This window comes from Bacillus rossius, chromosome 11, assembly GCF_032445375.1.
Source record: "Bacillus rossius redtenbacheri isolate Brsri chromosome 11, Brsri_v3, whole genome shotgun sequence".
NCBI lineage: Eukaryota > Metazoa > Arthropoda > Insecta > Phasmatodea > Bacillidae > Bacillus > Bacillus rossius.
In genome coordinates, this window is record NC_086338.1 from 8665568 (window position 1) to 8677840 (window position 12273).

At 35.0% G+C, this 12273-nt stretch overlaps 1 protein-coding gene across 1 annotated transcript; it reads right to left on the minus strand.

The window, feature by feature from the left end:
• Positions 1–3170: 3170 nt before the first annotated feature.
• LOC134536622 (uncharacterized) lies at positions 3171–11329 on the minus strand. Its single transcript, XM_063376414.1, has 2 exons — positions 10969–11329; positions 3171–10816 (listed from the first exon to the last, which is right to left on the minus strand). The coding sequence occupies exon 2, from the start codon at positions 9310–9312 to the stop codon at positions 7459–7461; it is 1854 nt and encodes a 617-aa protein (XP_063232484.1). The 5' UTR covers positions 9313–10816; positions 10969–11329; the 3' UTR covers positions 3171–7458.
• Between the last annotated feature and the right edge of the window lie 944 nt (positions 11330–12273).

A 12273-nucleotide genomic window follows, 5' to 3' on the forward strand; every position in this document is an offset into this window, starting at 1 on the left:
TGTCTACAAGTCACGAAAGTCCCGAAAAAGTAACGAATTTTGATGTGAGGTCACGAAGTCACTAAAAAGTCACGGAATTCGATACAAGCTCACGAAAATTTTTTCTATTGACGTATTTTCACGTGTATTTATTGGACACAAAGTGACTGTGTAATTGGCACAGCCGTATTTTTCTTTCTTTAGTATGGTTTGGCCTGCTATAGAAGAACAAAGTGCTGAAATAAGATACCATGAAACGCAGTGGTGAAATTCAATGCTATGTCAAGATGATATTGTCGTGCTATGTTAGTTTTAATGTTTCGTTTTTTAGGACACAGGCCGTACGTGTCTAGCATTGCCTGACGTATGAAAAGTCTCGTATTTGTACGAGGATTCAGAGGTTTTCAAACCATAGATGTTACAGTATACTAGTACGTACAACTTGTTACGATAACGATGCTTTCCGCCTCCGCGTCCATATAAGTATAGTAAATACACAATCTCTCATTAGCAGAGCTGCCAACCATTACGGGTTTTCCGTAATTATTACGGATTTAACACCGAATTACGGAATTACGGAACATCGCTGGTTTATTACGGAAACGAGGCTTTGTGCTGCATGGTAACGGAGAAAATTCCGTTTCTGCTGTGCGTGTTTTGAGAACGCAGTTTGAATACATCGCTTGGTTGCGCAAATAACGGAACTAGTAAGTGTGTGCATGTACTGTCGAAATAAGTGGATTAATTCTCGTGTTTCGAAATAATAATGGGATGGTATTACGTCCGTTGTACAATACAACTAGTACATATTCTCAGACTTTTCGTTTGAAGGCTACTTAATCACGATAATTTTTTTACGGTACTTTGGCTAACCTGCGTTGTTTTAATTTATTGCTTGAAAGCCATTTTTTTCATCATAGTGTTTTTGTCGTGTCTACAGACGTGAAAATGTTTTATGTTTTTCGATAGTGTTGTGTTCTTCAGTGCCGGTTGTAGAAATGAATCATGTGACAGAACAATGTGTATCTGGGGGGGGGGGGGGGGGGGGAACACGCAATTCTTCAGAACTTTCGACTTAAATATTCAAAAGAATGGCCATGCTTGTTGTCTACAAATGTTTGGAACGCCATGCATTTTGTAATGTATGCACGTGTGACTTTTCGATTGCACATGGTGGAAGGGATGACTGTAGACGGCATATTGAATCAAAGAAACATGCGGGTCATTTTATAGCCATGATGAGCAATAAATCTATATGGTCCTTTTTTTCGCTTCATCTGAAGAAACGAAAGTAATGAACGCAGGGTTATTGTTTACAAGTCCTTGTGTTTGTCTTCTGTTGTTTGTTTACATGAAAGTTCTTATCCAATTAGGATAAAAGAAGCAAATAAAAAGACAGTTTTTCTAAAGTTTAACTTTGAATACTTTGAATTGAAGATTCAAAATTTTCAGTAAAATTGACATTTCTTACATATTCAGTTTGTATTGTTCAAAATTTGCATTATATTCATATACATAGGCGCCTCTCTCTCTCTCTCTCTCTCTCTCTCTCTCTCTCTCTCTCTCTCTCTCTCTCTCTCTCTCTCTCTCTCTATATATATATATATATATATATATATATATATATATATATATATATATATATGCCTATGTATATGAATATAATGCATATTAATGTTCTTTTTTTATCTTGTGTGTCATAATGCCTCAGGAAAAATTTATTGTGCATGATTTACGCGTACTTTTTTCATATAATTGTAATTACTGAAGGGTGTGATTTGAGGTAGGCAGCTCTGCATTAGGATAACATGTCCTTTTAAATTTTGGTAGGTTTTTCGGCATAAATTTTAAGCCTAATGTGTAATTTTTTTTTTGTAAAAGTGTCAATTAGTTTAGTCAATAGTACAAAGTAAAAAAAAAATCCAAAAAAAATGTTGCCATTTAGGTCAGTTAAAGTCACTGAAAAGGTCACTAAAATTGATTTTGTCACTACTGTAGACACCCTGGCCTCCCTCTCCACAACCACCGGCTCCCTCTGGTCCTACCTCAGGCCACTCAAAGCAATCCCATCCATAACCACTCCCACAGGGGTGGCGGACATAAAGGCATCAACTGCATACTACAAAACCAAACTAAAAGTCCATAATTGGTCTGTTTTCAATCTGATACATCTGGTACATCTGATGGAACATGCTATATCTGGCATGAGGGTAATGGAGATTTAGACAGCAATGTGTTCGCATCTATGCTAGTCAGATTCTTAAACAAAGAAGTTGAAAGTCAACCAGATATCACTGAAATAATTATTTGGAGCGACGGTTCCACATATCAAAATAGATGTGAAAACGTATCAAATGAGCTTTTTCACTTTGCTGTTAAAAAAAGGATTACTGTGTACCAAAAATACCTGGATGTTGGGCATACACAAATGCAGGTAGACAGCATGCACAGCACTATTGAGAAAAAAATTAGAAAACACTAACATTATGTACCTGCAGACCATGTAAGAGCAGTTAGGGAGGCTAGGATCCATCCTAGACCTTATATTGTAGAATGTCTAAAATACAAATACTTTTTTTTGTTATTCTGGTGGATACCAAACAAGTTTCCGGCATGGATCAAAAAAAGGTGATCCATGTGTTACAGACCTGAGAGTCTCCAGTATCGCAGTGATGGACACATTTTCTATAAGCTGAACTTATCAGATGGCTGGATGGAACTGCCTAGAAGGCCAAAAGCATGAAAAAATATTTATACGCAATTGAACCGACTGTACCATTGGCTATTCAGGAGAGAAAGTTCATAAATCTGCAGGATTTGAAGACCTGCCTGGAAGAAGATTATCATCCATTTTACAATGCTCTACCTCATGGCAACTGCGGGAACTCATGTCATCACATTAAGACTTTAGATTCTGTAGTCTGAGCATTTAGCAGATTGAATGATTTTTAAGTGTTTTAAGGCATAATTTGTTAAAAAAAAATTTCTTTGTTATTTTTTTATTTTCAAAGCCACTGGAAGTACCTAATGATTCAATATTAGAAAATAAACACTACAAAAATAATTTGTTTACATACAAATATCTTATTGATTGCATTAATTCAACCAAAATATTTGTTCATAATGATATAATATACATTTAATTTAATGTAAAACTGTAGCTCTAATATCATAATTTTGTACTGATAATAAGTTGTATGTCTTGTATTCACCTTGACATTGAAGTGAAAAAGTTGTATGTTGATATTTTACTCTCTCTTTGATTGAAAAATATTGTATGTTTAGCTAAACCTATTAAAAAATATTTTAATGCCTTACTTTGTCTCTCATGTACTAATAGATTCTAAATTAATTGCCTAGCCTCAAGATTACAAAAATATATTCAGCATACGAACAAATAAACAGTTTTTTTGCTCTCTTGAAAAATGTGTTTTTTTTTTTTTGACATAAGAACTTTTGCACTTTCAGTTATGATATACCGCTGCTATGAAAACATTTTGCTAAGCTACGGTAAAATTGGTTGCCGCTATGTGCCGCAACATATCATACACAATTATATGTTTAAATCTTTATGACAGCCAAATGTGATATAATTATATTATGTAATGGATAGTTAGTCATTGTTGTAACAACACTTGTTGGTTTTCATTCTTGCCGATCAGTTCTCGTTACTTGATTCGTTTGCCACCGTACCGATCCAGTATTACCACTGAAGTAGTCGGTAAAACGTCCCCTTACTGCAAATCCTTTAGATTGCCATAGCCCCCCTAGCCACTAAAGGTCTTAAATTTTCTGTTGGTTTTTTCTCTGCGCTTGAAAGAGGAAAATAACTTACGTTGTTTTCTTCAAGGTAAGCATCTCGGAGCATGTTATGAAGACAACATGCAGTCATTACTAAATCATCAGTAACCTTCTGATCAACAGCTATTGGTGTATAGAATATACGAAAAACTTGACTCAGGAGAGGAAAGGCATTTAGTGAGACCCTTCTTGCACGTAACAGCCGATAGTTGAAAATAGCTTTCTGGTTGTCTTCGCGAGCATCATGTCTTTAAAAAGATTTCATCATGTGTGTTGACAGCTTGAACGCTTCGTCTTCTACAACAACATGTGGTAAAACACAGTTTTCCCCAATGGTCCCTGGAGGAGGAAAAAATGAGTCATCTGTAATCATCTTTATTATGTCAGATTTTTCAATGATACCACTATCATTTTCTTTGCCATACAAACCGGTATCAACCATAACAAATTTGTAGTTTGCATCCACAAATGTGAGTAAAATTATAGAAAAAAATCTTTATAGTTATAATATAGAGAACCACTTCTTCCAGGGAAAAATATCCTAACGTGTTTGCCATCTGCAGCCAAAAAACAATTTGGAAAATTCCGCTTTTCTTCGAATTCCTTGGCAGTTGCAAGAAGATGTTCTTCGGTTGGAGTAGGCATGAAAACTGATGGAAGTCTTTCACAATTCGACATATGTAGCTTGGTAAAATGCGAAATGCAAATGCCAAAGATACGTAGCTTTCACCGGTTGATAGGAAACTAAAACAAAAAATTAAATATACCATTCGTCGTTAAAATACCGTAAGATGAGATTACTTTGCGCCTACAGGTGATACTTTGCACCACTCACCAAATGACCTACGCTGACATCTAGGGAAGAAAATACAAACTACATGCTCATAGTTGCGGAGTTTCTCAACAGAGCATTCCAATGCTGCTTTGAAAACCTATTGGACAGCTTTGCAGTGTTTGGTTGTTGAGTGATGCGCTTTTGAACTTTTTGTCTAAAATCATGTAAAATTTTGTTTTTTGATCTTTTATGCGTATCGGAAAATTCCGCAAGATATAAAAAGGTAAGGCTTACATTATTTGCTGACTTATTTCATTACAATCCCAGAATTCTATTATTTGCCATGTTGTAGTACACCAAAACCGTACATTCACATATAAGAGACACACACAGCAATAGTTTGGTTAAATTGAGGGTACTTTGCACCATCATGTAAATGGTGCAAAGAAACCCCAAAAAAACTTTATGGAAATAATACATGCTGTGCACTATTTTGTTGCAGTACAATATCCGAATCAGAAAATGAAATGCTCAAACATATTGTTTCTGTTTTGTTGCAGATAAAAAGGGTAAGAAAATACAAAAGGAAACCCGGTAGCAGGTGTTACACAGATTATTCTGTAGAGAAGCTGACCGAATGTTTAGCAGCCATCTGAGATGGAAATATTTCAACTAGGGTTGCTGCAGTGTATTTTGGAATACCAAGACGAACCATCAAGAACAAATTATAAGGTCATCACACTTCTAAAACGGGAAAGCCAAAAGTTTTTAGTGATGAAGAGGAGAGAATACTGTCAGACTGCATCATTGCCATGAGTGACTTTGGATCTCCTATCGACGAATTTGAATTAAGGTGCATTGTTAGTGCTTACCTGGGAAGGGCGGGGAGTTGATGGAGGTAATATCCATGAATGCAGCTGTAAATTTTAAATCTGGCTTCTGCAAATGTGGAATGCATCCTTGCAATGTAAACAAACTCTTGGAATGTTTGCCAGACAAGACATGTAAAAGAAATAGTATTGAAAATAGTTTCAAAGTGTTTTTTAGTGACAAAAGAAAGAACACAGTGAGTGGGAGCACAGCTGGGAAAAGTATTGCTCATGAAATCAGTGAGGCAGACCTTACTGAAGCAGGCTCCTCAAAGCAAATCACAAAGAAAGCATTGCCTAAAAGAAAAAAAACAATGGGCAGAAAAAGAAACGCATGATTCTACCATCTTCAGAATCCGATCAGAATGTGAGAGCATTGAGCTTAAAGATTCGTCGAGTTACTTTGAAGTAAGTGAAGAAGAAATGTGTGCCAGTGGACAAAAATGGCTACCTGTAAAGAAAGTGAAAGGCAAGTTCGTAATTTTCAAGTATGAAGATGAACTATTTCCTGGTTAAATAGAGAGCTGTAGTTCAGATTCAGTAGTTATATCTTCAATGCAAAGATCTGCAAAGTCTTTGAAATGGCCTAAACCTGTGGACACTTTGGTTTACAATTGGGAGGATGTCTTAGGGTCCATAAAGCCTCCAAATCCAATAAATAATCGCTGTTATTTCTCAGTTCCTGAGCTACAACATATTTTGACCTTGTAATGTTTTTGTGTTTATTTTGTGGTTTTTTGACTGAGGGGTGTGTTCAAGAACTTTTCTTTTGGCTTTCATTATATTATTTAATTTTTTTGGCAATTACATAACGCCAATATGCTTACATTGTTGCCGTTTCTTAACTTGTGAATAGAAAGTAATTTTGGATTATTTAATCATGATACACAATATCGTCGGTCTTTTGCAAAAAGGTGCCAAGTGACATTTTCTTACTTTTGCACTAGAGGGGAAAAACTACATTTTTAACAGTATCGTCTACCATAACAGAAAGTATTTTTTTCACAGGTGAACGATATTAACACCAATTAGTGGCTTTAAAATGTACTAAAAAATGTGATAACATAACACTTGCTATGATGTTTGGTAATTAGTAATTATGTTACTTGTCCCCTTTTTGCATTTCTGTTATTGTTGCCAGTGAGTATTTAAGTAACAATAATGACACTTGTACCCTTTTTTGTTTCAACTATACTTGTAACTGTTATACTTTTTTACATTATTATTCTGACATTATAAACCAGAACCTAACAATGAAACCTACAATAAAACATTACTTAAGTAAACAATATTTTGTCGATCCAAAAAGGAATAATTGTTACGTCAATAGTCATAAGAAGAACATTAGTTGCAGAAAATGTAGTAGAAAAGAATAACTATTGATGAAATCTTTAAAACATATTCCTACATTCAAACATAACAAACACAAATAATTATATTTTTCTCACGTGTTTCCAACTGAATTAGAATTAATGAACCAATATTCGGCAGTAACACATTCAAACATAAGAGCTAAAAAAACTGTTTCCCCTTGTCGATTCAAATTGGAATCAATATAATAATGTTTTGTAGTAACCTCTTGTTCCTGGTCATATTTTCATGTTCTTCTTGATAAAGTTGTGGAGAAGACGTTTACTAATAAAAGTCTTCAACAGTTTTGGTTTTACATTCAATGTAACAACTAAAAATAAACAGTATCCTATTTTCCTTTGTCTATCGAAAGTAGACCCATGTTTGTCCGTCACATTTTATTCTTGGGTACCATCTTCTTCATCACTTTCATCCAGATGATCATGCTCTTGTACGGAATGTGGCAGAGAAGAATATTCCTCATGAAATTTTTTGGGTATAACCATTTTCTTGCATAAGTTCATCAGGTCTTTGAACTTGGCTTCTGAAATAGGTCTTTTCTTGCTGTAAGCCCTGTAAACATGGATTTGGTCAAAGCTCCTGCGCTTCAGCATATCAGTTCTACTAATATCCTTTGTGTAACTTGAGTACCAAATTTCAGCACACTTGTATCCTTTGGTAAACTTAATTCCCCGTAGTGCTGACCATCTGACGTAGTGCTGACCATCTGATTCGATTCCCTTCACAGTCCTTCAGAGTCTTGGGAAAATAGTTATCTTGAAGTGATTCCCAGTCTTCGAAATCACTGTACTCTAGTTTTCTTACCAGCAATGGACTAGGGTTAGTTCTTGCCATTTCTATGACAAAGGGCCACTGCGAAGGTGCCATGATAGTTCGCTTCTTAATGAACGTAGCAATTGTGCTGTGCACAGTGTCAGCACCCATGTATGTATGTCCTGTTAACAAAAACTTTAACTGAATACTTCGAACTCCTGGCAATTTCTGGCAGTTATGGTACAGCATTGAGAACATACATCTGTTCTTGTTCTGTCCTGGACAGTTATCGCAGTATAGAACAATGTCTAACTGTTGATGCTCACCCAGCTCTTTGTCAATATCTTGCAACCACAGGCTTACACAGGTAGAGATTTCAGTTGACCCTTTTCTCCCATCACACTCACCCCAGACGTAACAAGTCCCACGACCATTCCTGTTTTCATACACTGTTAGATTATAAAAGGCATATTTACGTGCATAGTACATCAAAGTACTATCAGAATGTGGAGTAGTCAACACTCGCTGAAGGTCGAAACTAGCAACAATAAGTGATGCGTTTTCTTTTGTCTCTTTAGTGTCCTCCTTGTATTCCGCATATGTGGCATGTTTTTCATTCATGTGTGTCAAATAACTCTCCCTGTCAGTAGCAGTCATATCTTCTGAGGCAGTTTTGTTCTTTATACTTTCACATAATCCACATTTGTCTTTCTTAGGCTTATGGAATGCAAGATTAAACAACTTAAATGAATTTCTAAATACATTAAATGACACAGCTGATTCTCCTGTTTCATCCATTCCTTTTTTATAATCATTGTAAATTATGTTCATGTTCAAGTGTGAAGGCAAGTATCGACGGTTGGAATCCTTTCGGCAGTAGTGAGATGGCACCACTGGTAGATTAGAAATAAATTCTTCCGCACTTTTTACAAGAGCATCTGGTGTTTTGTTGTGACTTTCTGATTTGCCTCTTTCATCGACCTTCGCTGTGTTGATGCTGGTTGCATGTTCAATGGTATAGTGCACTTTTTTCTTCTTCAATGCCAGTGTTGCAAGAAAGAATTGTCTACACACAGGGACCGGCTTTCCTTCGATATCAAAATGGTATCTGTATGTGTTTAATCTTTTCTCAGGGTTTTTAGTATCTTTCCTTCTTCTACTCACTGCAACTTTCGATACATGGGAGCATATCCAGTCATTTTGCTGCTGAGATGTTAAATTTGTATTATAGTAAGAAAATATACGTTGTCTTTCTTCATCAGCAATATCTTTACATCGTAATTTACATTTTGTACAAGGGTTTAGGGGCAGACATTTCCCCGGAACAATATAACCTTTTGTGCTCTTGTAAGGCTCTCCTGCAATTTTCCTCTTCTTTCTGAATATTCTTGAATTTTCACCCTTCTTCCTTTTCTTAGGTATATCTCCGACAACTTCTTCTACATCGGAACATGCAACATTACATGAAATTTCACCACCTTCATTTCCATGATCATTCACCTTCTTATTTCGTAATACTTTATGTTGTTGTTTACTTCCACATTTTGGCACCTGGTTAGTAATTTTCTTCTTTTTTGAAGCAAAGACTTTCTTATTTTTAACTGATGTCTTTGCTTTCTTTACTCGTACATTATAGTCAGAACTATCACTTTCATCCTCCGAGTTGGGAGAATAAAAATTGGAACCCGAAAGAGACAAATACTCCTCTTCACTTTCTGCAGCTGACAACGAGCATTCCTGCATAGTTGATATATATACCACCATAACTTTTAACAATCTGAAACAAAAGTAATATAAACCTTTAAGTTTGCTAAGCTTATTATTATTATATACATTTACAATTTCAGTATGTTGAAACTAAATACATATCCGGGTTAAGCAAACAACATAGAAATTAATATGTCTTGTTAGGTTATTTAGCGTAACAATGAGCTTACTAAGGTAATTAAAATTCCACTGCAATAATGCTCTAAGGATTACGGTATGCAACATGTCCATGTAGAAAAATTAGCACGTTGGACACGAAGTCGGGAGGACCCGAAAGTTCGATTCCCGGCTCCGGCCATCCTGATTTCGGGTTTCCATGGTTTCCCGAACTCACTCCAGTCGAATATCGAGATGGCGTCCTTAACATGGGCCATGTCCGCTTCCCTCCTGTGTACTTTACAATGGTTCAGTTGTGTGGTACCATTTCTAATGACCTCAGTTGTCGACGAGACGTGAAGCTAACGTCCCACCCCCCTTATTGATCCAGGAAACTATCTCATAAACACATTCAATATGTCATGCAATATTTTATACTTTTAAAATACTCATAGTTATTACATTATGACATGTTTTAATTTGGCATACTCTGACTAGAAGCCAACTTCTCGTGGTGTTGTCGGCTAGTTTAACATGGCTCATTTAACGGGGTTAATTTAGCTGGGTTTGTGTTAAATGCATAAATAGTGATGTTTATAATTAGGATCGGCTATTTTTATCGTCGTATATACACAATACCAAATTGGCCATTGTGTATTTAAAATATTTTTCATTTAGATTAGTTTATCATTGCTACACATGCTCGTTGCCATGTTTGTGAATACAACACAGGAAAATGAGCCCTACAAAGAAACTGCGAAATAACAGCTAGCAAGGTAAGATGCACGGGTATTTTAGCTATTTAGAATGTTTAACTTTTCAAGGATAAAATTATTAAATGTCATTCTGAAAGTGTTTTCGAGATATTTTTGGCAGATACATAATATTAATATTTCCTGCATGGGGACGTAGTTGTGTACCAAAACCTCATAAAAGTTGTTTTAAAACATAAAAAGGTCCAATGTTTTTACGTAAGGAAATTAAAATATTGAACCTACATGTGGCGACAGTATTGTTGTACTTCCTCCAGAATCAGTATTGTCAACATTATTTTCCATTCTTGTCGAAAAGTGCCCTTGTATATTTGAAGAGCTACCACAACTAACATCAATCTGAAACAAAAAAAATCAACAACCTATAGGCAAAACTTAATTTATATTATGTCACGTAGTGTTATTTAATGTAACAATGACGTAAGTTTGTTAATCAAAATTCAATTGCAATAATGAAAAAAGTTGTTGCATAACATATCAACTAAAGTTTTTAGGTTAAAAAATGATGTTGAACTTACCTGTGGTGAGAGTATTACTGTATTTTCCCCAGCATCGGTATTAACAACATTATTTTCCACTATTGTTGAAAAGTGTTCTTGCACATTTGATGAACTGCCACAACTCTCAACAATCTGAAACAAAAATAATCAAATCCATTTCCTAAAAAGATAACCTATTTTTATTTAAACAGCAAAAAAATGTCATTGTTTGTTATCATCAAATCTGGATGTTAATTATTTTAGACAAATGTTGGTTATAAATTAGAAAACAAGGGTAAACTTACCTGTTGTGAAATTATTCCTGTATTTTCTACACATTCACAATTTAAGTTATCATCTTCTCCTAAAGCCAAACACATTTGTATCATTCTCATTCCCCGACTATCCATGTTTACGTCACTGCGTAATGAATAAACACACGCCAAACCAAGGAGCACATGGGAGAAAGTTATACACTATTCATTTAGATTTATTTAATATACAGTACCACCAACCACAAAAAAAAAAATATTGTGCACAAGGAGGAATGAATTCCAGGCAACAAAACCTCTATATTTTGCTGTTCACAAAATTTCATATTTCTTTGCCAATTATATTATATCTTTATTTACATATCAAATACATGATAACAAAGTTTAAAATACATCTCAAACCTTAAGTGCAAGAATTATTACATGTAAATGTAACAACGAACAATATTATTATGAGATTAAAGGTTCCATGTACACTGACATTTTTTTTTTACAATATAAATCTAGTTTGCAAAAAGGTGCTATGTTTCACATGGCACCATTTTGCTTTTGTTTTTATGTAGAACAAATGAGCAACAAGGTTCCATGTTCACACTTGTCTCCTTTTTGTTACTAAGATTTTTATCCATATGATTTATCTAGATAGTAAAAAAGGGTTATGTGGCACATAGCTCCTTTATGCAATCTCGATGAAGAAACTGTTGTAACATGTTACCCAAGCTATCTCTGTAATTATTGAATATTGAGTTGTCACCTTTTTGCAGTATATGGAGGACATCATTTGAAGTCTCCGCATGTACATAACTCCTTTTGGTAAAAAATGTTACTTGGCACCTTTTTGCAAAAGACCGACGATATTATGTTGGTCCAAATCAAAACTCTGTTTCTTCTTCAGCGAACATGTAAATGACTTTATCTGTTTAATCTAAGTGTTTAAAACGGTAACAGTTGTGTTTCTGCAAAGCTGAGTACTTACTATGGTGTAATGTTACACTTGCAAGTGATAACTTTGCTCCAGATTTATTTCCATCGTTGCTTTCCATGCTAGTTGTAAGGTGGTGCAAAGTATCCTCCCCCTATGAGGATACTTTGCACCAGTTTTTGTAATTTTTGTACAAAAAAGTTTTTGTCTCCTCAAGTCTGGGGATTAAGTATGATATCTTACAAACATTTACACAGCTGTAAAAAATATTATCAATACTTACAATAAAAGTTATGCTATGTTTTAAAGAAATTCATTTAAAATCGGTGAAAATTAACCCCACTCGACGGTACTTGAACGAACTTCGAGGGTGGGTTCCATACGCCAAAACAAGGAAAAAAATAAATGTAAACATA

Bases quoted from the DNA above. Each gene is read 5' to 3' on its own strand.
- LOC134536622 (XM_063376414.1), bottom strand. From the start codon at position 9,312: ATGGTGGTATATATATCAACTATGCAGGAATGCTCGTTGTCAGCTGCA.